Source organism: Strigops habroptila, chromosome 5 (assembly GCF_004027225.2).
Source record: "Strigops habroptila isolate Jane chromosome 5, bStrHab1.2.pri, whole genome shotgun sequence".
NCBI lineage: Eukaryota > Metazoa > Chordata > Aves > Psittaciformes > Psittacidae > Strigops > Strigops habroptila.
In genome coordinates this window covers 29,356,628-29,382,864 of record NC_044281.2, presented here as the reverse complement: position 1 = coordinate 29,382,864, position 26,237 = coordinate 29,356,628, and the positions used below count along the sequence as shown (strand labels likewise).

The following is a 26,237-nucleotide window of genomic DNA, read 5'->3' as shown; positions in this document are numbered from 1 at the left end:
AACCATTGCAGAGGTTGTTGGAGAGGGAGCATGTGTGTCTTGTTGGTTGGGTGGGCAGGCGAGGTCAGTGTGGAGACTTGGAAGTGGGGGGTGTGTGATAGGCTGCTGGGTGAAAGGCCATGACTCTGAAACCTGCGTTTTACAGAGACGGTCAGTCACACCCCAAGCACATGAGTGTTATCTGGGTAATTGTCTTAATCTGCTACTGAATGTATAGGGTAGAAATAATTGAACTTCTGTGGCAATTCAGTTTTTCCCATAAATGGATATAAGCAAGTCAAATTCATGGCACCATTTAAAAAACCCTCAAACCTACAAATAGAAATACCATGAAGCTGCTAATCCAGCATGCACACAGAGAGCAGGTATGCAGTTGGTGATATAATACACAGAAAGTAGGTTTGTGTTCTTGGGACTTTTTTTTCTTTCCCTTTGTGCTGCTGTTGCTGCTTTGGTTAGTCTGTATTTAATAACCCAGAAGTTGGAAATGGTAACCTGCTCTCCTTACCAAGTAGATAAACTCTGGCTGCTACAGGATATAGAGCACATCCCCTTGCTCCAAATCAGTTTAGCCATCATCTGATGTTCTGAGCTTTCTCTTGAAGCATGAGATACAGGGTTGAGCCCCGTAGGTAAGGCATAATTATGTCCTCTATATGAATGTATAATGTGTGTGTGAGAAAGAGAAACAGACACAGACAGAAGGGGAGAGAGCAATAGCATTCAAGAGTGTGCATTCACTAAATATGTTTACAGTAAACCAGTTAATCTGAAAGTCAGACTGCCTCAATGCTGTATCGAGAGACCTCCCCTTGCCCTCCCAAAACCATGCTGGCGAAATCTCCGCTGGCTTCCCAGCAAGTTGGGCAATATGTGTATCCCCCAATGCCTTATCACAACACTGCCTTGGAGCAAGGCACACTGTAAACAACCAGTGACGCACAGACGTGCAGCCTCGTACCTAACTCCACTGATTCAGCTCTTAGGCTCCACAAGCAACAAGTAACTAGCCCCTGGTCTCCTGCAGAAAAAATGCTGTTCAGCTCCCGCCCACTCTGGAAAACACTGGTTTTTATAAGTTTAGCAGTGCTTCTTGCAGGTAAGATACACCATTCCTGAATATGACTCACAATTATTTAAATAGTGTCTGTCTTAGAGAAATGAAGCATCCCACTTGGAAACCCAGCCCTGGGTGGCCACAAGCAGGCAGGCAATCAGCTTGCTAACTGTTTAGAATAAATCAGCCTTTGCACAGTTTATTCATATTTGAGCCCCGATCATCAAAGGTATACAAAGTAGCACTAGGGCTGCAGAATAGTGGCACAATTACCATAAACAAGTGCTGTTATGTGATATCTGGGGTTTGTTCATGTGTTGGGAAGGATTATTAACCTGCTTCTGTTTGTCTTTTAGGTCTTACTGAAATTGGAGCTTTTGCTAATCCAAATGAATGTAAAAGTGCAACCATAGATGATGTCAATGAGAGTCTTAAGGTAAGAGGGTGGCTGCATCAGCCAGCCCAGGTCCTGCTTTGCATGCACAGTCTGTGGTCGTGGTGGGGAGGAGCAGGGCCCCACCGTGTGTGCCTGTGCAGCCCGAGCACAACTTGCATATTGCTTTGGTGGTGCATGGCTCGAAACAACAGTTCATGGCCTGGAGGGGAGTAAGATAGCAGAGCAAAAAAAGATCAGTGTCACTTGACTTATATCTTGGCCCTGCTGCTGCTAGTCAAAAATATAGTCTTTTTAGGTGTATTTTCCAGTTTTGCTTTGCTCCGGATATAAAAAGTGACTTGAACATAAACAGTTATGTCTTTTGTTTTACAAGCATAATGCTGTTTTCAATCTCTTCTATTTATTATTTCAAATATAAAGTTCTAGACATTTTAAATACAAGTAAAGCCAGTCAGCTGACAACCTATGTTTTACGAGTCTGTCTTCTAAGGGATACACCTGTCATAAGGGAGTGATGAGACAGTGACCCTTGAATATGGCAGAAATGGTAAAGAATGTATTCTCCCAGGTGTCTGAGTTTTTTCCCCCAGAGATTTTAATTATATTATTTTATTTCTATGGCTGATGTCCATCATTTTCAACAATACTTCTGCAGGCTCCAGCCTGAGAAGCAGAGTTAGCCATTGCTGGCTACTGCTTCAGCAGCTGCCACTGAAAATTTGACTTGCTCTTTTTCTTGCATGTGTGTGATTTCAAAGTGGCTGGTGTCTGTTACAACGGTGGCATGCACTGGTATTTTGGTTGTGGAGTTTAGCACGGCTCTGCAGTAGGCACATATGTGTACAGACACACATGGATGGAGTGAAAGCTATTTATACAGGTATACAGCAATACCCAGTCAAATTGCAGGAAAGTGTTCACAAATATCTATTTTTGCAGACACAGAGAAAGTCTGTGAGATATCAGCATTCATCAGATAAGAATAACAACCTAATGTTTCATACAGAAAGAAGTTACATACAGTTGTTTATAAAGGCATCTTTTTATGTATAAGAAAAAACCCCAACCCACACCAATCCTCCCTCTAGAACTCAACATAATGAAAAACCCCTATCTAACCACTGTTTTTTTAAAAAAATTTGTTTGATTTCTTCCAAAAACATTGTGGGGAAACTAGTGTTACTTACAGCTAGATCATTTTCAAGACATTTCTTGTTCTTCATTAAAAAAAAAAATTAAAAAATTTCCACTTTCATAAATTAATTCAAAGTCCTTTCCTCTTCAACTTAGCTGTTTTCTTCCCTAACTCCACAGAAATATTCAAACTGTTTTCATGAAATGATCCCTGAGGGTAAAAAATCTTCAATCAATTTCCTTGTTTGGACACTGCAAGAAACACTTGATCTCCTGCGCCCTGCTCAAGAGAAATGTGAGGCCCCTCCTGAAGTGATACTCCTCTTTGCTGGATGTTGAACAAAGTGGCAGTGGGGAAGCACTAAGAAAATTTCTTTACCTACAGTCAGAGCAAGCTAAGTGTCTGCATGTCTTGAAGGCGACAAAGAATAAGATAAAAGGCACCTCAGCAAAGCAAGGGTGCTTAACCACTGGGCTGGCAGGCATCTGGGAGGCACGGCAGCACCATCGCCTGGGGTCCCAACATCCCCACAGCCCAGCCTTCAATGCTGAGCTACAGTGCAGAAGCATAGAGACAGCAAGACCTGCTCTGCCCTCCGGCAGGAGCCTCTTTTGTGTCTGGGAGTGGGTCATGTTTTCCAAAGAAATATTTGGATAGTTTTTTCTGCAATAACACTGAATGCCAGTGCTGTGAATTCAAATGCCACTTTTAAAGTGTAACTGGGGCTGACAGGGGCTTTGTTATCACAGTGACAAGTGATGGGAAAATTGGGTGTTGCCAAAAAAAAAAAAGAAAGAAAGGTTTTAAACAAATGTAAAAGCTTACTTTGACAAAACTAGCTAGAGGGCAGTTATCACCCATGCCTGGGTCAATGAGTATGCCTGTGGTCTGCTTGGGAAGGGAGGGATGACAGACTTTTATACTCACTTGCACTCTGATAGGTTGTTCTCTCACTCTCTTTTTTTCTTTCTAATCCTCTTAAAAGTTTGCAAGCAGCTTCCTCCCTGCCCACTCCCACTAGCCCCTAGAAATGGCGGGCTGGTGTGTACCACCATTGACAATGCTCAGTACTGCAAACCCATGTGCAACAAGGTAACATTCATGTTTTACTGCTGCAATATTGCTGCATCTATTAAGTAACGTACAAGTGTTTATTGTGTAATGCATAATTTTCCTTGTTATACTTTTTTTTTTTTCTCCCCCAGGGCAGGGAGAGGTTGTAGTATTTGTCTAGACCTTCACTGGCTAAATGTTTCTTCACCTTACGGTTACCATGATGTAGCCTAAGACACTGTTTGTTTTTTTCACCATCTGTGTTTACCAAGGGTTATGACTTCCAATTCCTCAGAAGAAGTAGACTGTATGAAGTATGTGGCAGCAGCACCGGTTTTTCCTGGACAACACAGCTTGCTGGGGGAAAAGCACTGGCTGTTTGTAACCGTGAGTGTTTCTCAGACACATGTAGTCACAGAGACAGGAGTCTCTGTCTGTTTTGTTTAAAAAAAAGGAAGAAAGAGAAGTGTCTCTTTTCTTGGCATGTGTGACAACCTTGGCCTGTGTGACATTGTGAGAGCTAGTGCTGGGCTGGAAACTGCTAAACAAGAAATCATGTTAGCTTTAAAACTAACACGAAGGCCTGAGCATTGCTGTTTCGGTTTGGGGTAGCACACAAGACATGTAAGCAATGTCTGTGGGATGATGCACCTTTTTTTTTAACAGTAAATAGGTATCATCCTAGCACAACCCTGTGCTGAATGAGGTCTGTGTGATCCTCCTGACGGCAGTGAAACATAAAACTGGTCTTTATCTTGCAACAGGACTTGAAGAACCTCAGTAGAATGGGCCAACACCTGCACTATTCACTGTATGTACATACAATAAAACCCAGCAGCTGGTCTCTAGCCAGCAGTGCTGCCTTTTTCATGTGGCAGCCCAAGGGTTTTAAGACTGCTCTCATTGCATTCATTGAGCAATCTGTGTCCTGAAGCAGGCTGTCTGACTCCGTTGTTGTTGCCTTAGTTTAAAAATAGATGTGCATATAGATACACAAAAGGGCCAACCTATCTTTCCTATGTTTAATGGAAAATATTGTTAACAGTGTCTTGTTGCTAAAGCAGTTGTTTCCCAAGGCTTCCCCAAAACAATCATCTAGGCACTTTTATTCCAAGTTGAAGTCTTTAGTCTGGTAAATGGTGCTTGTTTAAATATCAGGACAGATCTCAGCTAAGTAATTCAACTGCTTGGGGGTTTTGGTTTTTAATTTTTTTCTTTTTTTGTCATCTTTGATCTTTCCAGCCTCTGAGATGGCCATCAGTGGAGCTGAATCTGCGTATTTCTCCACCAACAGCACCTGTCTGCACACATTAGCCTTTGCTGAAACTCAGACTGAGCAGCTAAACATCTTCCTCAAAGAGCTTGGCGAGCAAGGCATAGACGGCTCCAATCGTGACAAGGATGCTGATTGTATCATTTGTGGTTACTAGCACCAAAAGTCTTGTGCCACAGACCAACCAGCCATCTGCAATCTGACATGGGTATTTTGACAAGAGAAGCAGAGCAGTGAAATCACTGCTAAGACATGTAAACATACAGCTTTTATTTAGGTAAAGGGCTAGCGATCATAGTCCTAATTTGACCTCAGCTCTTGGATACAGATATATAGGTTAACCTAATTGCATGGCAGAGGTTTTTCAAAGAAAGATCACTTTTATAGCTTAAATTTGTCTAGCTGGAATTGAATAAGAAATAGCGTTGTTTAATGGTTGCAGTCATTAGTTAAACACAGTAATTGTTATCAAATGCCATCTTCCATCAGGTGTTGTTTTTACTTTACTTCTAGTTGCTTTTACAAGTGCCAATTAATCACTATTGTTTCTCTGATGACCATTAAAGCAGTGCAAGTCACAACAGTTACAATTCTTTATTCACGTGCCTGCTTGGTTGGGGGTTAAATCCAGCTGTACATACAGCTGTTCAAGGTGCTGTGATTTGCATGAACTACAAACTTAAAGCACTGTAGTTTGTTGGTGGGACAACTCTAAGGTTTCTCCTTGTATTTATTGTCTTGAGGAGATCCCACAGAAACACACAGCCTTTAGGTATACTGCAGTGCACTTCTAGGAGTCAAGAAGTGCCCTGTATGCTTGCTGTAACCAGGCAAAATGGCAGGAAAAATGTATTGTCTCAGTTCAGTACATGCGAAAAGTGGGGTTGCCCTAAACTAGCAGATATTTGCATCATGCCTTCTGTGCCAAAAAGGTGAAAGTGATGGGCGTTGAGGGACCTGCATGAGAAGCTCTGTAGTTTGTGTGCCAGGGATCTGCTTCAGTCTCCTCTGTTTAGTCCCTGTGGGGCAAAACCATAGTGGTTCTGAAAAAAAAGTTCTATTGATCTTTGGTTTGCTCTAACAGCTATGTCTACCCTGGGATGCAAGGCTGCAAGTGCACTTCTGCACTTCCTTGCACAACCTGGGTATATGTGGCACATGCACCTGCAGGGCCTTCCTTAGGTGGAGCTTGTGGCTACCACAAGGTATGGCTTAGCTTCAGAGGTAAAGTGTAGAAGCAAATGAGGTCTGATTGGTAATAGAGTTGGGATAGGCCATATTTAGGGTAGAGCTCTAGGGCTTTGGACTGAGTGCAGAGCAACCTGCTGAGATGCTCTGGTCTTAGTGCAGTAGTGCCAGGGCAGCTGCTGGTCCTAGCCCAGTATGTCCACAGCATCTGGCTAATTGTCCTCCCCGCTTTTCCCCATTCATTTTATTTCTAAACCTGGTCTAATCTGGAGCAGGTTTGGCTGTTGCCAGAGTTAGCAAAAATTTTAGCTGGTCATCTGAGTTTGTAACAGCTCTAAACAAGAACAAATATCCAAGTGGTTCTTTTTCAGTTGTTGGTTCTTCTCGTGGCATATAAGACCACTTGTCCCTGCTCCAACCTCCATTCTTTTGTGGGGTCTCCCTCTTTTACATGTCCATGCCCCTCTCTCCATGTGCATGTGTACTGTGGAAAACCAAAGGCACAGAGTAAGAAGTGTGAAAGGCAGAAAATCCCAGCTGTTGTCCACCTGGCAGTCGGTGCAAGTTAAGACAAAAGACAACTTAGCACTGATGATCCAGTTTATTTGTGGAGCTGCAGCAACAAAACACATGTGCATGTGGATTATTATGAAATTTAAACAAAAAGCTTAGTTACTGTTTGCTTGGTTTTCAGTGGAATTGGTGCTTGAGGTTTTGTTTTAATTTTCTTCTGTTGAGCAAACACTGAAGCCATAGATCTGAAGACAGCCAGCTCATCTGTTTGTGTTTCCTTTCTCTTCTTTGCCTTTTCCCTATTCCTGTGATTCTCAGACACAGACATCATAGCTACATGGTGCATGATGTATAATTGACCTTTAACTCATTAATCAGTTAAATGATTCAGATATATAAAATTACACACATCTTTCAGACTTAGATTCCAGTCATTACAAGCAAAAAACTCATCGGTTGCTTTTGGGCCCAGAACCAGACAGTCATATGACGATGAGTGTAGCAGACAATTACACCAACAAAGGGATGAGTTGGCTGCTTTGGCTGCTTACAAACTATGAGGCAGTAACTTCAGTTGTTGTGTTGGAGACAAAAATGCTGCAGTCTTAAAGAAAAGCAATGTTTTCTCAATCACTGATTTTTTTTTTTTTTAATTTTTTTATTTTTTATTTCTGGCAAACAAAAAATTTCTATCAAATGAAATTATAATGTCTTTGAGTCTTTGATTTCCAGCCAGTTCATTATCAGCTGATGCTCAAACAAAGTATCTGAAGCACTAAAATCTTTCCAGTATTATTTTCCTATTGGTGCTAAAAACCATTTTTCTCTGAGTTATGTTAAGCTATTCTTGTGACTTTCCAAACCAACCAACAAAAGAGAAGAAACCCATATTGGGTTTCATAAAGAAATCAAACCCATTGCTCTTGTAAACTAACAGAAACTGTCAAATTTGTGCATCAGAAATCCTGCTAGTGAGTGTCCCACAGTGCGAAAGAATTAGGGTGGAAAGCTTTCATTTGATGTGGCATGAATGTGGTACTAAGATGAAGACTGCATTGTTGGGTTTTGGTTTGGGGTTTTTTTTCATAAACTCGCAGAGAAGCAGTTTTGTTCTATTCTCAGCATCCAAGTTATTATTTATGTATGAGAAAGGGAAGTTGAACCAATAAGCCTGTGTGGCACAGTTAAAAACTAAAGTAAATTTAATCATATTATTTCCCAGAGTAAATTTTCATAATGTAATTCAGGCAAATAGTTATATGTTTGCTGTATGTTTGCATTAACTTCAACTTGGTGTCTGGCTGGGCATGTCTGAGCATTGGGCCATCCCTCATGTTCCTGCTCTCACCTCGGCATGGGGAGGGCTTTGTGTTCTCACACTCTATCTTTGTGCTCTGACACTTAGGATTTGCTGAGAGGAAAATTCATATGGAAGGAAAGAAAACACAGCTACAGGTTGGGTGGCGAAGTGATCAGAGCAGCCCTGCAGAGAAGGACTTGGGGGTGTTGGTCGATGAGAAACTGAACGTGAGCTGACAGCGTGTGCTTGCAGCCCAGAAAGCCAACCGTATCGTGGGCTGCATCAAAAGAAGCGTGACCAGCAGGTCGAAGGAAGTGATCCTGCCCCTCTACTCTGGTCTCGTGAGACCTCACTTGGAGTACTGTGTGCAGTTCTGGTGTCCTCAACATAAGAAGGACAGGGAGCTGTTGGAGCAAGTCCAGAGGAGGGCCATGAAGATGATAAGGGGACTGGAGCACCTCCTGTATGAAGACAGGCTGAGAAAGTTGGGGTTGTTCATCCTGAAGAAGAGAAGGCTGCGTGGAGACCTCATAGCAGCCTTCCAGTATCTGAAGGGGGCCTATAAGGATGCTGGAGAGAAACTCTTCATTAGAGACTGTAGCGATAGGACTAGGGGTAATGGGTTTAAATTTAAACAGGGGAAGTTCAGGTTAGATATAAGGAAGAAGTTCTTTACTGTGAGGGTGGTGAGGCACTGGAACAGGTTGCCCAAAGAAGTGGTAAATGCTCCATCCCTGGCAGTGATCAAGACCAGGTTGGACAGAGCCTTGGGCAACATGGTCTCGTGTGAGGCATCCCTGCCCATGGCAGGGGACTTGGAACTAGATGATCTTAAGGTCCTTTCCAACCCTAACCATTCTGTGATTCTATGAAAGGAAAAAGTATTTTATGCCAGTAAGTTTTCAGATCAGATAAAAGAAATGCAAGATGCTTATTTATTGTGACATTCTCTTCAGGTTTTTTACATTTCAAGTTACAACCAGAGTAAAGCACTGCCTCCCCAGAATACACTGTATGCTTTTGGTATGTACACCTGCAGAGCTAGCAGTCATCTCAGCTAAAGGCTTTGGTGATATTTACTGTGTAACTATAGAAAAGGAGTCTTTCCAGATATTAGTTAAGGGAAAACAATGCTGTATTATGCTCGCTTCTCTTTCAGTCTTGTTTTCAGTCCATTACAATGCAAGAGAAGAGTCAGCCTAGGAACTAAGCCAACAACAGTGATTACAACATAGCCAAAAAATGGAAGGCAAAGTGCTGAGAACTGTAGTACATGACGACAAAATTATACACACTCTCTTTTCACAGGAACTTAGCAGCAACAGACCAGGACACCCATTCCTTTTGGATGGATCCTAGGCAGTAAAAGTGCCTGAACCTGAGAGATGTTGTCATTCTGAACCATCCTTTAAAGGCATTGGTGGTGGTACAGCTTGTACCATGTCTTGCTCACACTGAGCCATGCAGTGAGATCTGCGGCACATGCTTCATTCTCCAGATCACCACCGCAGCAGGGGGCAGAAACATGAGAAAACTCATTATCAGCACGGCAGCAAAAATGACCAGCAGTATTTCCCATGGGGTCAGGTTCGTTTCCACCATGACCTTCTCCATGTCAAGAGTCTGAAGCTGTAAATCAATAATTAGACTGCATTACTTTCTTATAAATAGGCATATTTACATATACATATAACTGTATAGATGTGTTTGTTTTAGCCAGCATAGGGCTGTCAGCCTCTTCGGCCGATTGTTCTCAGCCTGAAGAACACACCCATTTTCCCTGGCTGCAGGACCCAGAAGAGCTCCTGTTCTCTCTTTTTCCTCCCGCCTCCTGCACTGTCCCCTTGAGAGCCTCCATAGAGCATCATCCTGTCTCTCCCATTTGGCGCAGGTGCAGTTGCTGATGCTGATGTAAGATACTACATCCACCTAGAAATGGCATTCCTTGCTCTTGGGAAATCCTTTGTCACCTTCTCTTTAAAATTTTTGTTTTTAATCCCCTCACCTCTCACTTCAATACAAAAAGTTATTATTACACTGACATTATCAAAGCTAAAGCTGAGAATAAAAGGATATGATGGAAAGAAGAGAAAACTGTAGGTTGTCTGCCACTGCAGTGGGTTGGCCCTGGCTGGATTACATGTGCCCACTGAAGCTGCTCTATCACTCACCTGCTCAGTGGACAGGGGACAGAAAATATAACAAAAGGCTTCTGGGTTGAGATAAAGACAGGGAGAGATCACTTGCCAATTACCATCACAGACAAAACCAGACTTGATTTGGGGAAATTAGTTTAATCTGTTATCAATCAGAGTAGGATAGTGAGAAATAAACCCAAATCTTATAAACACCTTCCCCCCAGCCCTCCCTTCTTCCTGGGCTTAACTTTATTCACAAAGCCTCTAGTGCACAGGGGATGGGGAATGGGGGTTGTGGTCATTTCATCACATGTTGTCTCTGCCGCTCCTTCCTACACAGGGGGAGGGCTCTTCACGCTCTTCCCCTGCTGCAGCCTGTGGACTCTTCCACGGGAGATGGTCCTCCATGAACTTTTTCAATATGAACCCTTCTACCAGCTTCTCACAGAAGCCCCCTCATGCAGTCCCCTCCCTGCTACCAAAACATTGCCAAAGAAACCCGATACAGCCATCAGAATGTGTATTTTCTCTCTTTTGTTTTTGCTCTATAAAGTAGGCTTTAGAAACTTTTTGCTTGCTAGAGATTTTCAATGGACACTCAGTAAAGAATTATGTGCTTTGAAAATGACTACAAATATATTTTAACAAAACTCTTAAATCTGTTGAAAACTAATTTCTATTTGAAATGGTTTAATCAAACAAGTATGAGCTTAAGATGCAGAGAGGTTTAGCAGCCAGGCAGTGGGGCGTACATGCAGAACAGAAGCAGAGCTAATACATCTCTTTAGTTTTGCAAAATAGAAAGAGTAGACCAGCTAGTAAGGAGTTAAATCATGTTGGTTTTGCGACAAGGAGCCAGAACTGTTAACAGGTGTGTCCAAGGGCTCGATGCAATTCCTTCAGCACAGGACCTACACACCTGGAAGCCATAATGAAGCCAGAGCAGTTAGGAGGGTGAATAAAAGGAGGTGGCCAGGAATTGGGTGGGCTTTTTCCTCTCTACAATCTCTTGACTCTGTGCCATAGCAGTAAGGAATTTACTGGGAATTTGGCCTCAATTTTGCCAGAGGAGACCTCAGGTTTGTCTATTACCTTCCAAAGTGGGTCATATACTGGGTTTCTGTCTCTAAACCCTAATCCTTATGGGAAAGAGAAGACTGAAACAGGGTTGATACAATATGCATGTTTAGGAAGAGTAGAAGAATTTGTGCACATACAGGAAGCTAATGAATCGCTGCTGATTTTGTACCTGGCTTAACAGCCTTAAAATTGCATTCAGGTATATTATTTGCTGTGGCCTGTGAGGAGAAGCAGCACAAGTCTGGTAACAAATCCTGGAGGATTTAAGTAGTGATGAGCCTTGATGAAGGCTAATGATCTGTTAGACAGATCCTAGATGGAGTTTCTTTTGGCTGCTAAATGAAGTGGACTCTGCTGCCCGGTCAGACTGGGGCTCTCTAGTGTCAGCCTTTCTTATGTGCTTACCTTCTCTTGCTATTGAGATACCAGTGCAGCCTTTTTTGAGAGAGAAATACACAGATTGTGGGGTGGAAAACATGTTCTCTCTCCAGACCCAGATGTGTCTGCCCAGCCAGGGTTGTTGTCTGCCTTACAGCAGTGACAAGACCTTTCCAGAAACCTCACCTCTCGCAAGGCTGTGTCAAGTTTCACAGTTAGATTAATGTCAACTCTTGCAAACTGGGGAGAAGTATGGAGGATATGGGTGAAGCTCCCTCAGCTCAGAGCCTGGAACAAGCTTGTGGCTGCTGCTTCTTAGCCAGCTAAGGCACGTACCTGTGGTGGAACTGTTGCTGGTGCTGGAATTCTGCCTACCAGGTTTGCTCCCCTGAGCTGGCTGTATCTGTTTTCACCCAGCTGTAAAATTGCTTGGTTTTCATCTGCTCAGACTGGCAACTCTGCTGTGGGCTGTGCTCTGGGGCTTGTTGAGCTGTGTGATATTCTGACCTTTCTTGTGGCACTCTTGATTATATTCTTCTCTTCCCCCTGCATAGTGGATAAAGTAAGTGTGGGGCTGTTGGCAACCAGGGGAGACAGCTGTCGAAGGGAGGCTTGTGCTCAGGAACTGCGTTGTGCTTCATTGCTGCACTGGGAGTATTGGAGGTGGGCCTCTTGTTCTCTAATCGAATTTTGTCTGTGAATGAATTCCTTTAAATATCTCAGTTCCTGCCTTTTTCTCTGCCAGGCACTTCCTGTTAATCTCTTGCTGCTGCTACTTTTCTTCCTCTTCCAGTTTTACTTCAATTCTTGCTGTTTGTTATTTCATTCTCTTCCTCATTCCCCTACTTCAATTTGTTGCAGTCTCCCTGTTTAGACAAGCATTTTTTCAGTCATAGTTTGCATAAGAAATCCCCTGTCCCTGTTTCTGCTCTATTGATCCCTCCTCAGTACCTGGCTAAGGCAAAAATCCAGTGAGACTGCATTGGCTTTAGCCAGAAAAACTGATAGTAAGTCCTATATAATGTCCCCAAACTATTAATTTGTCCTTCACCCACCTATTTTGTGCTTTCCCTGCACTCACGTTCTTGTGTTCTAAAGCTTTGGGCCCTTATCTTCTAAGTGAGCAAATGCTGCACAGCCCCAGAGTGCATATGCAGATTGCCGTGGTCTTTCAGGGACTGAATACACCAGGAACTCTTCATAACTATGCTATATGATAAAAAAGTTATCATAGATCAGTCGTACTACGTTACATAATTTTCAGTAGGATACATCATAAATAATGTACATTCATGACAGTGGAATCCATCCCAAATAGAAACAAGTGTACTGACAAGTGAGTCTGCTAAACTGTAGTGTTGTGCAACCAGGAGGTACAGAGGAGGGAGGCCATGACTCAATGGCCCTTTTAAGTATTTCCTGCCTGTGTCAGTCAGACCCAGCCTGTGTTTCATTCAGCACAGCTGTAAAAGGTCTGGGACTGCTCAGGTAATGAGATGTTTTTCACATTTACAGTGTTTGATGCACATGTAGCTCTAGAAATACAAAAGCAGGGGTATTTCTTTCAGGATAAACACACACTATCACTGAAGTTTTGCAAATTCTTTATCTCAAGTTCTCATCAGTGAATGCATGAGAATATCAAATCTAGTTTCTAAACAATGAAATATTTTGCAGTGGAGGCTCTAGATCTATCATCTCGTAAATTTAAATCTAGGTAGAAAAGTAAAGGCCTCTGCAAGAATTGGAGCTGAAGGCAATAAATAGAATGCAGCAAATTACTTTTTAGGAAAAAGAGGAATATTGGAGAAGTGGGATTTCTGGTTCTATCTTCTATTTCCAGTATTTCATTTAAGGTTTGCTTGAAGGCTACATAAATTAAAATTTTTATTGTGAACTATAGTTGATGGAAGAACTTTGTGGACACTAAAGATGGGGTCACCTTAGCAGAGTGGACAGAATCCTTAGAAAAATCATGTTTCTATCCTCACACCCTCCATAGAAAACAAAATAATGACCTTGTTACATAATTCTGGACATGAAGCTGGTATGCTTCAGTAACCGCAAATGTTTAACACAATCTAAAGTAGGCCTTGTAAAAATATATGTCTTAGATTGTGTTTTGCTTCGCTGCTCCCCTTATCTTAGCACAGATTCATTTATGAATTGTAGTATCTTTAAGATCGTGACACACAACTATTGCTGAGGACTATATAGGCAGGAAAAGAAACTTGCACTATAGTGTATTTAACTGATGTACTTTGCCAGTTTACAGCTTGCTGCAATATAGAAAAGCCAGAAAATAGTGTTTGAACATTTGATTTGAAGCTTTGTCTTTTGATTATTAGGAAAAAGCAAAACCACATATGGGCAGACAAGGTGATACACTCTTTGGCATAGGCTGCTCTCTTCCAGTGAAATAGAGGAGGAGGGTACAGCTGAGACAGCTGCCTTGTGGTTCACTCCGCAAGAAATCTACCCCAATCTTTCCCCACCAGCTGAAACTGTTTCAGAGGGTTTGTTCTGCCTGCAGCAGGCATTACTGTACTGAATGTAATCTTTGATTCCAGCTGTAATGAACCTATGTTAACAAGTCAGTTATTTTTCTCTGCTAATCTTGCCTTTATTTTTTCCAAGTTAATAATGAATATCTTCTGATTTTGGAGAACTAACATTACCAAAAACCTTATCAGAACACAGATTATTTATCCCCCTATTGCAACTGGGGGGGAAGCTATACTTCAACACATGATGAGGCCAAATGCTGAATGCAGCAACACTGTTATGCATAAGAGGCTTATTTGCAGTGTACGGGAATTGTGTAACGCTTTAAGACAGCCTTCTGAAGCTCACAGGTGTCATTGTAACATGAGAAGATCCCTGAGTGAAGTGCATGTGGGAAGCAGGAGCCTCCCAACCTGTTACTTGCTCTCAGTTGTGGTTCCTCTGAAGATCTTTTTGCATGGAGTAGGAAGATGACCCGGTATCTGAATTGGCACCTATTTATGTATTTTTTTTTCCTCCTCCAAACTTCAGAATAATTATAATGTAATTTTTCCCTCTCTACTTGGAAAGGTCACAAACCCAGTGACTGGCTAACCTTGGGAAAAGAAAAACAAGTTTTAAAAGCTTTGGAGTCTAGTAAATTTGTAAGTGCAGAATAGATCAAAGTCTGCAAGGCCTGTTTCATATCAGTGAATTGAGTTCTATTTTCTTTTGTTTCTGTCAGAATATTCTGATTAGTAACTACAGCACTTAATGTCAGCCAAAAAAGCATCTGAGAGCAAAAGACTCAGTTGGAAGCAAATAAGAAATGTGGGCAAAGACAGTTTGCTTTTCCTCATCTTCAGTTCCAACAGAAAAGCTGCAATTCCTTCATCTCCCCCAACACAGCGTTTCAGGTTTACACCAATATTTACATGCTTTTGTAAAGAACTGCTTCTGTGTAAATCCTCTGACTTTTAAATGATTTCTGGAGTTTGATGACTTCAGGCAGATAGGAACCTCAGTGCCTGCTATAGAACGAATTTTCCACTGGCAAGCTGTTCAGAGCTGCTCTTGCTGAGTAAAAAACTTGTTAAATATTTGTAAAGCAAGAATAAACTTGCTTATGGGCTTGTGTGTCTGAGTATTTATGGAAGCACAGCAAGGAAATTAGACCCTTGACTAATGTCCAAACACGTGAATGCAGTGTTTAATTTTGTGCTGGGTGGCCTGCTCCAAGATTTTTGTTTCTAGTGCCACTTGAAGCTCTTGGCAACAGCATCAGGTTCTATTCCAGATGTTCTTGTAGGCAAGAAAATACTGAGAAATGTAGGCATATGGATCCCAGCAGTGAGTATTATTTGGGATGACCTGGCTGGAGACATATATCGGGAGGCTTGGTTTTGTTGCTGTCTGAAGCAGGTAGCAGGGCATTGGTGTTTTATCGTTTATCTTTCCAAGCAATCACAATTTGGTTTGTGTCCCATGTTTATGCTGGGGGGGAGAGAGAAAGAGGAAAAAATGCTATTCCTACATCAAAGAAAATTATGGTGCCTTTAACAAAGACCAATCAGCCAGGATAAGTTTGCTATGAAAGCTCTGGGCCATTCATTGTACTGTTCAGTAATATTTAAGTGAGAATCAATCCTTCTCTTTCTGTCCTCCACCCCCGGAGGAAGGGTCTTATTCAGTATAAACTTGGAGTTTCACAATTACTGAAACAGACTGAAGCTAGAGCAGACAGTACAAAAGAACTTCTGCGTAATGTAGTTGTATTAGCGCTTTTGGGAATACCTTGGTCACAGATTTATCTTCGTGTAACCAAGTGAGAGTGTTCAATCACTAGTTTGCCTGGTGGAGAATAATCGCCTGGTGGAGATTAATACAGTCAGAGTGGATGAAAAACCACAATCCATAGTGTTAAACAAATATAGATCTGAAATGTTAAAGACTGAATATTAGTTATCTCTTTACACAATCATTTTTGTAGGTCAGCAGTTCCACTAGATTATGCTAATTAAGCATATTGGATAAAAATGGATATGTTATACTGAATTTCTGGTATCTTATACAAACAGGCCTTAGTTCTTTGTGTGAGGAGAGGTTTTATTATCTGAGAGCTGCCCAGTTAGATACAAAGGTCAACTCTTAGCTGCTTTAGCACAATTAGAGCTGCAGAACAGTTACCATTTCGCAGAGTTGTCAACAATCCTTCTCCCAGGCATGTACTTATTTTAATAGAAGAAAAAGTCAGAAAGGCTAAACTAACAACAGCCATGAACTTGTTTTGCTTCCTGTTCCACTCAGTGATTTAAATCTTTAGCCTTCAAGTGGGGAAAACAAGTGTTACTGTGTACTTATTCTCTAACACAACTGCCAACTTCCTATTAATATTTGAAGATAATTACACATGTCTAGACTAGTTTTATGAAGAGGTCATCATGGCTGCAATGTCTACAGTGTGCAAGTGTAGAAAGGTGAATTTCTATGCCACTTCTATGACTGTATGCTACAAGCAGAGATAGCTAATGGTAGGAAAGTGGAAAGTGTTCAGACCTAGATTTCTTTCACAGTAATTGACTTGAAATGAGGGTGATGATCAAGAGATTACTATACTGCAAGTTTAAAGTGTAACTTAAAACTCCTGTAAAAACCGGAAATCAAATTAATGAGTTTAGTACCTTAGAAAAGGCTGTATTTCAACTACGTAACACCTCAAAGATCTAGAAACACTGCTTTGATCTTTAGGGGGCCAAAACTTTCAAACTGGGAGTATTGAACATTGAAAATGTTCAGAATCATAAAGTATTAAAAGAAATATCACTGAATTTGCTTGTATTATATCTCCTTTACAGGTAACAACAGAATAAAATGTTAATTATAAATATTTCAGTATTAATTTTTAAAAGCATTTCAGCCTTTATAAAGCATGCTGTAGGTCAATGTGTTGACTTTTAAGTAAAATGTGTATACTTAGCTTTCTCTGAGTAAAGTCACTACAGGATGCAAATATAGCTTACAGAATTCTAAAATCTATATGGTTGCAGGCATTAGATGTATAAAATTTGGGAGAAAGATGTTAAAGGTATATTGAAGACAGAGCATATTTAATAATGCAGAAGTAGTATAGTACACTGGAATTTTACTGATCATGCTTTAGTTGAGTATTTTTCACCTCATTTGCAAAGTAAGCAGGTGACTACAATGAAAGTTAAAATGCAACAGAAGTGTTTCTCAGCTGTTATTTAAGTATACATAAATCACTTTTTTCTGGACATGTAAACTCTGATTTCTATGTTCCATCTAATAAGGTAGCTTTATGTTAACTTAGAGTTCCCGGCATATGTCTGTTGGTTTACTAACTCTTGAATGTATTACAGAGAAGGGTTATATGCCTCTGTGAGTCAAACAGATATTTTCTGTTATGAAATATTTAAACACTTTTGAATAAACTTACACAAGCTGAAGGTCAGCTAACTTCAGAAGGAAAATAAGGGGTTGCCTTATGCAGTGCATTTGCAGATGTAACTATTAATTTAGCAAACTATTTTGATGTTAATGAACTTAAATTATGTTACATATACTATTCTTCTATATTACATATAGAAGCTCTATATTTTCTTCTTCATTCCTTCCTGGCTGATGTGTTCTTAATAAAATTAGCAATAATTTAGCTATCTCCTTATTTTTTCAGAAAGGCCAGCAAGTAATTGAAATTGAGTTGAATGTTCACATCTTTCTCAATTTGACTACCTAAAATAAGTTCTGGCTTTCTCTAAAGCTTGTATGGTCCTGTACGCATTTATCTCTTTTCAGTCCACTCATACCTTCTCAGTGTCCTCTAGACGCGTTGCAAGTCTTGCAGATAAAATCAAGCCACTTTGTTTGGGTGTCCATCTTCTGCTGACAGGCAGCAAGAGTGCGTGATAGCGAAGGCAATGGTCAACCTGCCAGACAAACCAGGGAGGATGAGGGCAGTGTCCCCACAGCTGTGCGAGGCTTAGGTGAGCTCAGCAGTCTGCACAGGTACTTGTTTGTACAGCAGTGCCTATATCACCTCCCACCTGCTGTTCTTAAAGGGGCACAATCCTTTCCAAAGAAAAGATGAAGCTGTTCTGCCTTGACCACAGTTTGCTCAGGATCGGTGAAACAATAGCTGGCTGTTACAAGCTGCTTTAGGAGACAGTCACTCGTAGTGAAAAATGATGGCCCCTTTTTGCCAGGAAACCACTTGGGCTTTCCTTATAAATCATCTTATTTACTCAGAAGTGAATAAGTAGTCAGAATCAGAGTTACTTAATGAGTAGCACATGCAGCCTTCAGAGCATGAAGGCTGCTGCCCCTAAGATTGTCGCACACTCAGCTCTCAAGATTGTTCATATACCCAACTCTCTTCCAACTATACGTTCAACAACAAGCTTAGCTTTATTTAAGTACTCGAAAAACCACAGCTACAGTCAGGCTGCTTCAGTATCTATTATATGGAGTAAAAAGCATGTAGAAACCTTTTCAGAGGCTTTCCTAAGCCAGCTCTGGCTCTGGTCCATGCAGTTGTGGAGATGGCATTACACATTCCCTGAGAACTGGCCCTCTAATCTGTACACAGTATTGCATCTAGCACTTGTCTGATGACAGGGAAAGATGTGAAGGCCAAACTGCAGCCTGAGTTAAAAACCTGTTGGTGGAGATGATACTTAAATCTGTGCAACTCTCTGTCTTGGCATGGATGTATCAAAGGGGTGTATGTTTGCACCTAAGGAAACCAAAGTTCAGACTTCAAGCAAGTCCCTCAAATTCACCTAACTGGCAATAAGTTTTTTTCAAACTTTTACAAAACACAGAAAATATGTTATTGTTATAGAAAATAACTGTTAGGAATAATTTTTCCCAGGGTGGGTATTTTTGTTGTTTTCCAGTGTACAAGGCAGAATCAGTAACATGTTTTCCCCCAAACTTGCTATGTGACTTCTATCTCTCGATATTTGATGCTAATATTTCATTGATGTTGCCAAAACCAGCTTCCTTTTAATCTTTTTTCTGAGAAATCTGCTTATCCTGTTTTTTAGTAGCTCTTAAGATTAGCAATATTTTAATCTTATTTAATCCTAGTGGTGGTGTTATTACTCTCACCTTTGGAAGCAGTGCTCTCCATTGGCTGAAAATTGAACAACATCACAGCTTGGCTGGTCAGCAAGCTGGGTCATCTAGTACGTGTACGGGTAAATACATGGTAAATGGTGACATTCTTATGAGGCACAACTAGTATTTAAGGTTAGTATAAGGTAGATTAGTCTTATAAAATAAGTTCATAAATGTTTCATAAAATAACTTCTAAGTAAACAGTTGCCAACCTGGGGGAATCCTGTCTTTCTACAAACCAGAGTATGCTGTGCTGCCCTCTCATTCAGATTTAGGAAATAAATTAGGTGCCCAAATGATGAACTAATCTCCATTTCAGGCCAAAACTACTGGTTCTAGACTTGCCTGCTGCCAGCAGGCCTGCTGGAGGGAGCAGCTTCAGGCAGGGAGAGAAATATTTGCTTTGTTTGAAGCTTTAGGTTTTTATCAGTACCACGAGTAGCTAGAGTGTATGAATGGGGCTAGCATCTGTAGCTGTGCAATGACGCATTGTCCTTTACCTGCTTCCATGGGAGTCCACAGGGTCAGATGCCCAAACATGGGGTGAGGGGGGAATACTTTTGCTGTGGGACATACTCATTAGACTGCAACTAAAGGCAGCCAATTTCTTTCACACGCCTGTAATCAGCTCTAATTTTTGGGATAACTGTAACCCCCTGGCAATAAGCAGGATAAAATAAAAAACTTACTATGGCTTTAAATGTTTGGGGGGTCCAACTTCATTCTTGGGTTGATGTTAATCATTGTAAACTTCCTAAACTTTACTGGAATACAAGGAGTGGAAAATTACTGCATGAGGTGATGCCTGATTTTATTCCTGTTTCCTTGTGCTCGTGGCAGAGTTAGTTTCACAATAGGAGTCATGCAAGGCTGAAGGCTGTGGGTGGGTGAGCTGTAAAACATTTCAGAGTAAGAATAGAGTTTGAAAGTGAAACAGTGCCTATTGACTCCCAAGTCCTCATTTCCCATCTATGTACCTGTTTCGACTGGTTTAACATAGCAACATAACAGTCTGCCTGGGCCTTACATGATATAGGATCCAGTTTATATTTTGGTTATGTTTCCCAAAGATAGGGCATTATTACTGGCTCCTTACATGTCAGAAAGATGCATTGGATAAACTGAGGACTTTGCTCACAAAAGTTTCCTCTTTGCACAGGTTTGGATAATTTTACAGCTGCTGAAACAGGGAAACATGGTCCTATTTAGTATGCATTATTGTGATGAAGGATTTAAATGTTGCTGAATAATTAAGAAACCTGTGGAGACAGACCACCTGCAGGCATCAAATTGTTCAAGCAGAAAGGTGCCTTGGTTTGACATTAGTCTTGTTGCATTAATCATCCTAGGTAAATACCTGTAAGATAAATTGCTTAGTTTGCAGAGAATAACAGCAAGAATGATTCACAGGCCATGACATCAAGCAGAGGGCTGAATCAAGGCCAGGAGGATCCATGTGTTGTCACAGGGAAGGTGGTGAGAATGTATACTCAAAATATTTGAGTAATTGAATTTAAGCCAGTGCAGGAATGTTGTGCATGGCCAGTTGTTGCTCTGGAATTACAGGGATGTGCATGGCTATGAGTCTGTAAGCATCCCCTATGTTGGCCCCTGCATTCACAGCAGCTGTGAGCTCGCCTTCCCTCCCCAGTTACCTTTATATGCTGACTATTCTGTCTGACTGTTACACAGAGGGTAAGATGAGCTGGTCTGGCTTCCTTGCCCTCACCTCTCCAAGACCAAGCTGGAACTAGCAAAGTGTATGTGAGTATGGCTGATCGCCAGGCATCTGGTTTTATGTATATGGAGGCATGCCCAGATGCTCAACCAGCCTTTGTACCATGTCATGGAGCTTATGAAGTCAACTGCCCCAGAGGAAGGGAAAAAAAAAATATAGCTCGCTCTGGGTGTGTCTGTTACACTGCACAACTGTGAACCTTCAGTAGGCGACTGGATTCCAGTAACAAAGCTGTTCAGAAAGCTTTCTCTTAATCCTTTAGCTTGAGCTGGAGGACGCAGGCTCTGAGCAGCTTCCTAATGAGTGCAGAGTATAGGCTGCTTCAGAAATATAGGCATCCACCAAGCTCCATGGAAATCCCAACAAAGGTTTGCCAAGCAGCTCTGTGGTGCCCAGAAATCAGCTGTATCTGAATCTCTACTATCTAGCTTAAAATTGGCCTTATCATGATTCTACTGACCTCTCTAAACCACATGGGCATTTAACTCCTGTCAGCTCTTGTGTGTTTTCTTCCACACACAGCCCACATGGCATGGGACCTTGGCCAGCTTGTGCTGCTACCCCTTTGAGTCAGGAAAGGAATTAGCTGTTACTGGAGGGGCTCAGGATAGGAAGCTTCTGGCCACCACTCTTCAGGTATATGAAGGTTAAAGACCTGCTGAGTCTAAAGCTTTCCCATGGGAAATGTAAGGTGCAGAAGTACCCTTGTGCTCATAGCTCTCTGTCACCCTAGCAGCATTGGTTATTTCTTCTGTCAGAGGATCTCTTCTCAGTGAAGGTGGCCTGAGAAATGCAGGCTGAGCAATAGCAGTGGTAGCAGAATGTATGGGTAGGTTTGAGGGAAGCTTGCAGAAAGGGCTCAAAATACACACAATTTAGAGGTTTGTGGGTAAAGGAGTGCTGGAAGATCATGTGGCTGCAAGTTGCTTCAGGTGTGTGCCCAAGTAATCTACTCTAGTCTTGTAACAAGTCAGCAGGCTACCACAGTAGTAGGAACTCATAGACAGTCATATCGAGAAACTCAGTGGGCAATGAATAACAGAAGTGACAAAATAGCCACTGCTTTTGTTAAGTAATTTCCTCTTTATGGCTGGCATTTGTTCAAAAGGCAAATCAGGTTGGGAAAGAGTGACTTATTTTTCATGCTGCATTGTCTGAGTTCACTGGCTACAAATGAAGGGACAAGGGATAGGTAAGCATATTGCAGGGAGCCTGCCAGAGAGCAGTAGGGGGAAGCACTAAAACTGACAAACAATAAGACGATTCTGGTTGCATTTTTTGTCATTCCAAGTGCCATCAGTGTACATCTCCACACATTCCTCTTCCCCTTTGCCAGAAGGTTCATTTAAATGCCAGTTAGTATAGTTCAGCTTTGTACCATCCAGGAACTGGAATGTACTTGGAATTAGAGATTCCTTTATCCCCAGGTAGGCGTAGGTATTAAAACTTTTCACAAAGTACAGAATGGCATCATTCTCAGCCCGGCTCCTTGGAGTAGCAATAGACCCTCCAGCCTCTTTGCATATGTTCAGTGTAGTTTCGAAACTGGCTTTTTTCCCATTGGTAGAAAATATTTTTCCTCCAGCTGCTGTTATCATCTTTTTCAAGTGGAGGACTGCAAAATGAGGTGAAAGCTGTTACTCTTTTATGCATTTTTTTTGTGGTCACCTAGCAGGAATTACCATTTGCAGCAGTTTTCCTCCTGTCCTGGTTTAACCAGCCAAAACCAGGACATGTCCATAACTTTAGGTTAAACCCAGGAAAAGGTAAAGGAGAGGAAAACTTGAGAATAAAGATTAAAGATAGAAAATACAGCCATGAAAAGGCAAAAGAAATCAGAAAAGAAGGGGGGGGGGAAGAAGAAACACATAAATAGACAATGATATAGAAGAAGCACAAAAGAGGTTGGAGAAGGAGGGAAGGAAATGAGGAATTCTACATCTGGAAAAGTATATTATTTTCTTTGAGACTGTATAATCTCTCTGAGACAGTTTGCAGTATACGAGGGTGTATGTCAGTGCTTGAGTTAGTAGGGCCTTAGATGTGATCTGGTAGTGATTGTTATATTTTTAGTGTCGAGTTTATTTGTCTGTTCGGAGCATGAGGTGCCCATGGAATACTTCTGCAAGGCAAAGATTTTAATCTGATAAATTTCTGACTTGTACCCTAGATATCTTTGACTAGTTATGAAAAACTAATCCTCCCCTCCCCCCACTTGAGAGTTATCACTTTTCTATCTACCAGTGAACAGAATATAATTAGAATGCAGTAGAACTGCAGAAAATTCTGCCTTTTTTCCTAAGAAACCATTTTGTTGCTCATCTTGTTTATGCCCACTAATCCAACTACAGCAGAAAGTAAAGGCAGATAAATTACCTCCTTCAAGTCTGGAAATCTCATGATCTAATTGGCGGACAACGTCTTCCATTTCATTATCAGCCAGTGGTAGGAAACCTATGAACAAAACCAGCTATTATGCATTTTGTGTTACAGTTTGAATCTTGGCTTTCAAGATAAAGCAGAGGTAATAATGTGAAATTAATATTCACTTTTAAATATTTGGCCTATTTCAGTTTATTGTTGTATTTTAAACTGGGGATCTTTTCACACATTGATCTTTGTAAGGATAGGGAATACATTCCTGGAGACTACCTGAAAAACAGTGATGTTTATGGAAAACTTGGATTAGTAAACTGAGTTAGTCTTTCCTCTATAAGTGATTGAGCCAGCCCAGGCAAAACACTGGCACTTGTGTAGTAATTTTAGTTATTTTTAACTGTGTCTAGAAAATGTTGAGAGAATTCTTCAGGCTGTTTAAGCACTTGCTTGCAGCTCCAGCCTAACACCTAGAAACAAGTTTCTTGTGCCATGTGTTACGGAAAATGATATATTTTCTCTGTGAATTGAACCATTGCATCATTAAGTAGGAGAGATCTAAGCATATTACTTCATACAAGGAATTCATAAAGTTCTGTTGTTTTTCTATCCAGTAGAACCCACATTAGATTATGCAAAAGAGTGCTGAGTTTACAAAGCATAAAAGTAGAACACAACAATACATCTAGATAAAAATGGAAATAGTAACTGCATGTACCTGGTATAAGTCCTTCACGTAGCCCATCTTCGGGCATATGTGCGACAGTGGGCAGAGGAGGAATTCTTGCAGGTTTAACTTGAGCACAACACAGGAGCAGGAAAAAAGCTACTCCTAAGATTTTGTGAAACAGCTGTGGAGACAGCATTATTTAATGCCAAATATAAAACTGTTTTACTCTCCAGTGTAGAGTCCTGCATGGGAAAAAAAAAAAACCAAACCAACAAACCACAATATATCATAATTTTGCTGGCTGAATTTGAAGTTTTACATACCATAAGCTTTGCCCTCAGTGACATGAATGTCACTGATGTACTGCCAAGTTAGGTTATTTCGAATAGTTGAAATATTTTTCAAAAAACCTCGGTCTGCTTGTCTACAAGAGTCTGAAGAGCAAAAAACCAAAACATCCCCTTCAAAGCTCTCTTTTGTACAGCAGATATCATTATATGCCATTTTTCCCATGCAAAAAGCTGAAGTTTCAGCCTTAATTTTACAGGTGAGCAATAGGCACATGTCTGCTTTAATAAGAGAAAGCCAGGTTAATATAAACTGGGACATGCTGTATTTATCAATTGGTTTAAGAGCAAAACAATTGTTAAAACTTATTCTCCCATTATGGCATTCATCTTTCAAAGTATCTTCACCTCACGTTATATCCTCTGCAAAAGTAGGTTAAAGTTTTAATAAAAATGTCGAGACACAAAGAAAAATCTAAAATTGAAAGTTTTGTGATACAGTTTAATAGGATTCAACATAATTTAAGTGGAAAACTGTTTAAAGATGTTCAACTTACCTAGCAGCTCCAATATGAAATAAGAAAGACTCATTAAATGGTCTAATTTATAGGGTATGTAACTCGAGATTCACCCTGTTATCGACAGGAAATGAAAAGGGCATGTAATAGAATATGAATTTGAATATGAATAGGAATGTAATGAACTTTAACTTGAATGATAGGGGGTTTATTTTCTTCAATAGATAAACACTTCAAATGTGAGGAAAATTTTTGAGGGTACTTTCTTGATTTGTGGAAGCACTTTCACATGTTTAAAAAACCCAACCCTGGAGCAGAACAAAGAATTTCTCAATACTTATTTGAAATAGCTAATGTTTCCACAGAGCAGCTGTGTAAATGTTAAATTGTAAATGTCACTGAAGATAAGCCAAAACAAGTTCACCTGAAATATAATATGTACCAGGAACATCACCATAATTTTCTTTATAGACTCGGAAGTTGTCAGTGATAATTACAGAAGTATTGTAACTAGACAATCTCATAATACTAGCAGCAAACAAAAAACCAATGGTACATCTGCATCATATGTAGAGGTAACAGCCACAGAAGCACATACTTAAGTAACTTACAGAATACTCCAGGGGAAGTTTATATATCATAAATAATAAGCTTATCCAATAGAACAATGACCTTTCAGTGAAGGAAAAAGCTGTTCTAAACCAGTCCTTAAGTACAGAGGCCTCACGATATGGAGCATTGCTGAAATGCAAGTGCATTGCCATGCATTTTCAAGTTATTTTGAGCTAAGAGCTGTTTCTATTTAATGGAGACTTTTTAGAAAAGGAGTTTGAGGCTGTCTCCAGTTCGATAAGTGTAAGATGAGGTCACGCTATCCTTGTGGTGTCAGGCCAGCACCCTCATGTTGCATGCAGCAAGGCTAAAAGCTGAGTCAGTTGAGGAATAGGTGCTCTAAGATTAGGTAGGGAATGTGAGCAATATCCATATTATTCTAAGATGCTACTGCATCTAAGCAAGCCTAGATCACCTCCACAGGCTCTCTGCACCTGTACCCTGCACTTTCATACTTAGCTCAGCAGCTGAGGTAGAGTCCTTTGTCATTGTTATTGTGCCCACAGAAACCTGATGAATTCCTGCAGCATTGTTTCTTGAGTGCCCTGGAAAAGGCACGAGTCCTGTGAAAAATAAATAAGCGGTACCCAATTGCATGTACGCTGACAGAAGAGGGCTGTTTTAAATTTGTATGAATAATCTTTGTTTAAAGTTTCTTGTAAAGTTTCAGGTTTCTTAGCTTTTGAGTGTTTGACTTACTGCTTTTAATGTTCTTTTAGCTGAAGTTTTCTAACTGTTTTATAAAAAAAAAACCAAACCCCAAAAACCCCCCAAAACTGAACAAAAAACAACCAAACAAAAAAGCCCCAAAATAACCCAGAACACAAGACAAGCTGTTACCTGGGGTCCAAATGAGCCTTAGAAAAGGTCACTGCAGAACCTGAGCCTTTACAACTTTAGC

At 40.8% G+C, this 26,237-nt stretch overlaps 2 protein-coding genes across 6 annotated transcripts; one reads left to right on the top strand and one right to left on the bottom strand.

The window, feature by feature from the left end:
- The first annotated feature begins 913 nt into the window (after positions 1-913).
- LOC115607975 lies at positions 914-7,416 on the top strand. The gene is made up of 6 exons (XM_030485971.1): positions 914-1,099; positions 1,414-1,493; positions 2,769-2,883; positions 3,575-3,681; positions 3,915-4,029; positions 4,885-7,416. Exons 1-6 carry the CDS (start codon positions 1,033-1,035, stop codon positions 5,070-5,072), a joined length of 672 nt encoding a protein of 223 aa, XP_030341831.1. The 5' UTR covers positions 914-1,032; the 3' UTR covers positions 5,073-7,416.
- A 1,399-nt stretch (positions 7,417-8,815) lies between these two features.
- LOC115607976 (pulmonary surfactant-associated protein A-like) lies at positions 8,816-26,237 on the bottom strand. Of its 5 annotated transcripts, none has more exons than XM_030485974.1 (4): positions 23,968-24,475; positions 23,250-23,327; positions 17,824-17,943; positions 8,816-9,545 (listed from the first exon to the last, which is right to left on the bottom strand). In XM_030485974.1, the coding sequence occupies exons 2-4, from the start codon at positions 23,271-23,273 to the stop codon at positions 9,366-9,368; spliced, it is 324 nt and encodes a 107-aa protein (XP_030341834.1). In that variant the 5' UTR covers positions 23,274-23,327; positions 23,968-24,475; the 3' UTR covers positions 8,816-9,365. The 5 variants fall into 5 exon arrangements, 3 of the variants coding, with proteins under 3 accessions (XP_030341834.1, XP_030341833.1, XP_030341832.1); XM_030485973.1 differs by lacking the exons at positions 8,816-9,545; positions 17,824-17,943 and adding exons at positions 21,686-22,488; positions 26,177-26,237 and having other exon boundaries at positions 23,968-24,161; XR_003991411.1 differs by lacking the exons at positions 23,250-23,327; positions 23,968-24,475 and adding an exon at positions 11,849-12,378 and having other exon boundaries at positions 17,824-18,026.

Bases quoted from the DNA above. Each gene is read 5' to 3' on its own strand.
- LOC115607975 (XM_030485971.1), top strand. From the start codon at position 1,033: ATGCTGTTCAGCTCCCGCCCACTCTGGAAAACACTGGTTTTTATAAGT. The intron at 1,494-2,768 runs GTAAGAGGGTGG...CTAACTCCACAG, and splicing joins ATGTCAATGAGAGTCTTAAG to AAATATTCAAACTGTTTTCA. The intron at 4,030-4,884 runs GTGAGTGTTTCT...TGATCTTTCCAG, and splicing joins AGCACTGGCTGTTTGTAACC to CCTCTGAGATGGCCATCAGT.
- LOC115607976 (XM_030485973.1), bottom strand. From the start codon at position 24,115: ATGCTGTCTCCACAGCTGTTTCACAAAATCTTAGGAGTAGCTTTTTTC. The intron at 23,328-23,967 runs GTACATGCAGTT...TTTTGTTCATAG, and splicing joins ACGTGAAGGACTTATACCAG to GTTTCCTACCACTGGCTGAT. The intron at 22,489-23,249 runs GTAATTTATCTG...CTCATTTTGCAG, and splicing joins GATTTCCAGACTTGAAGGAG to TCCTCCACTTGAAAAAGATG.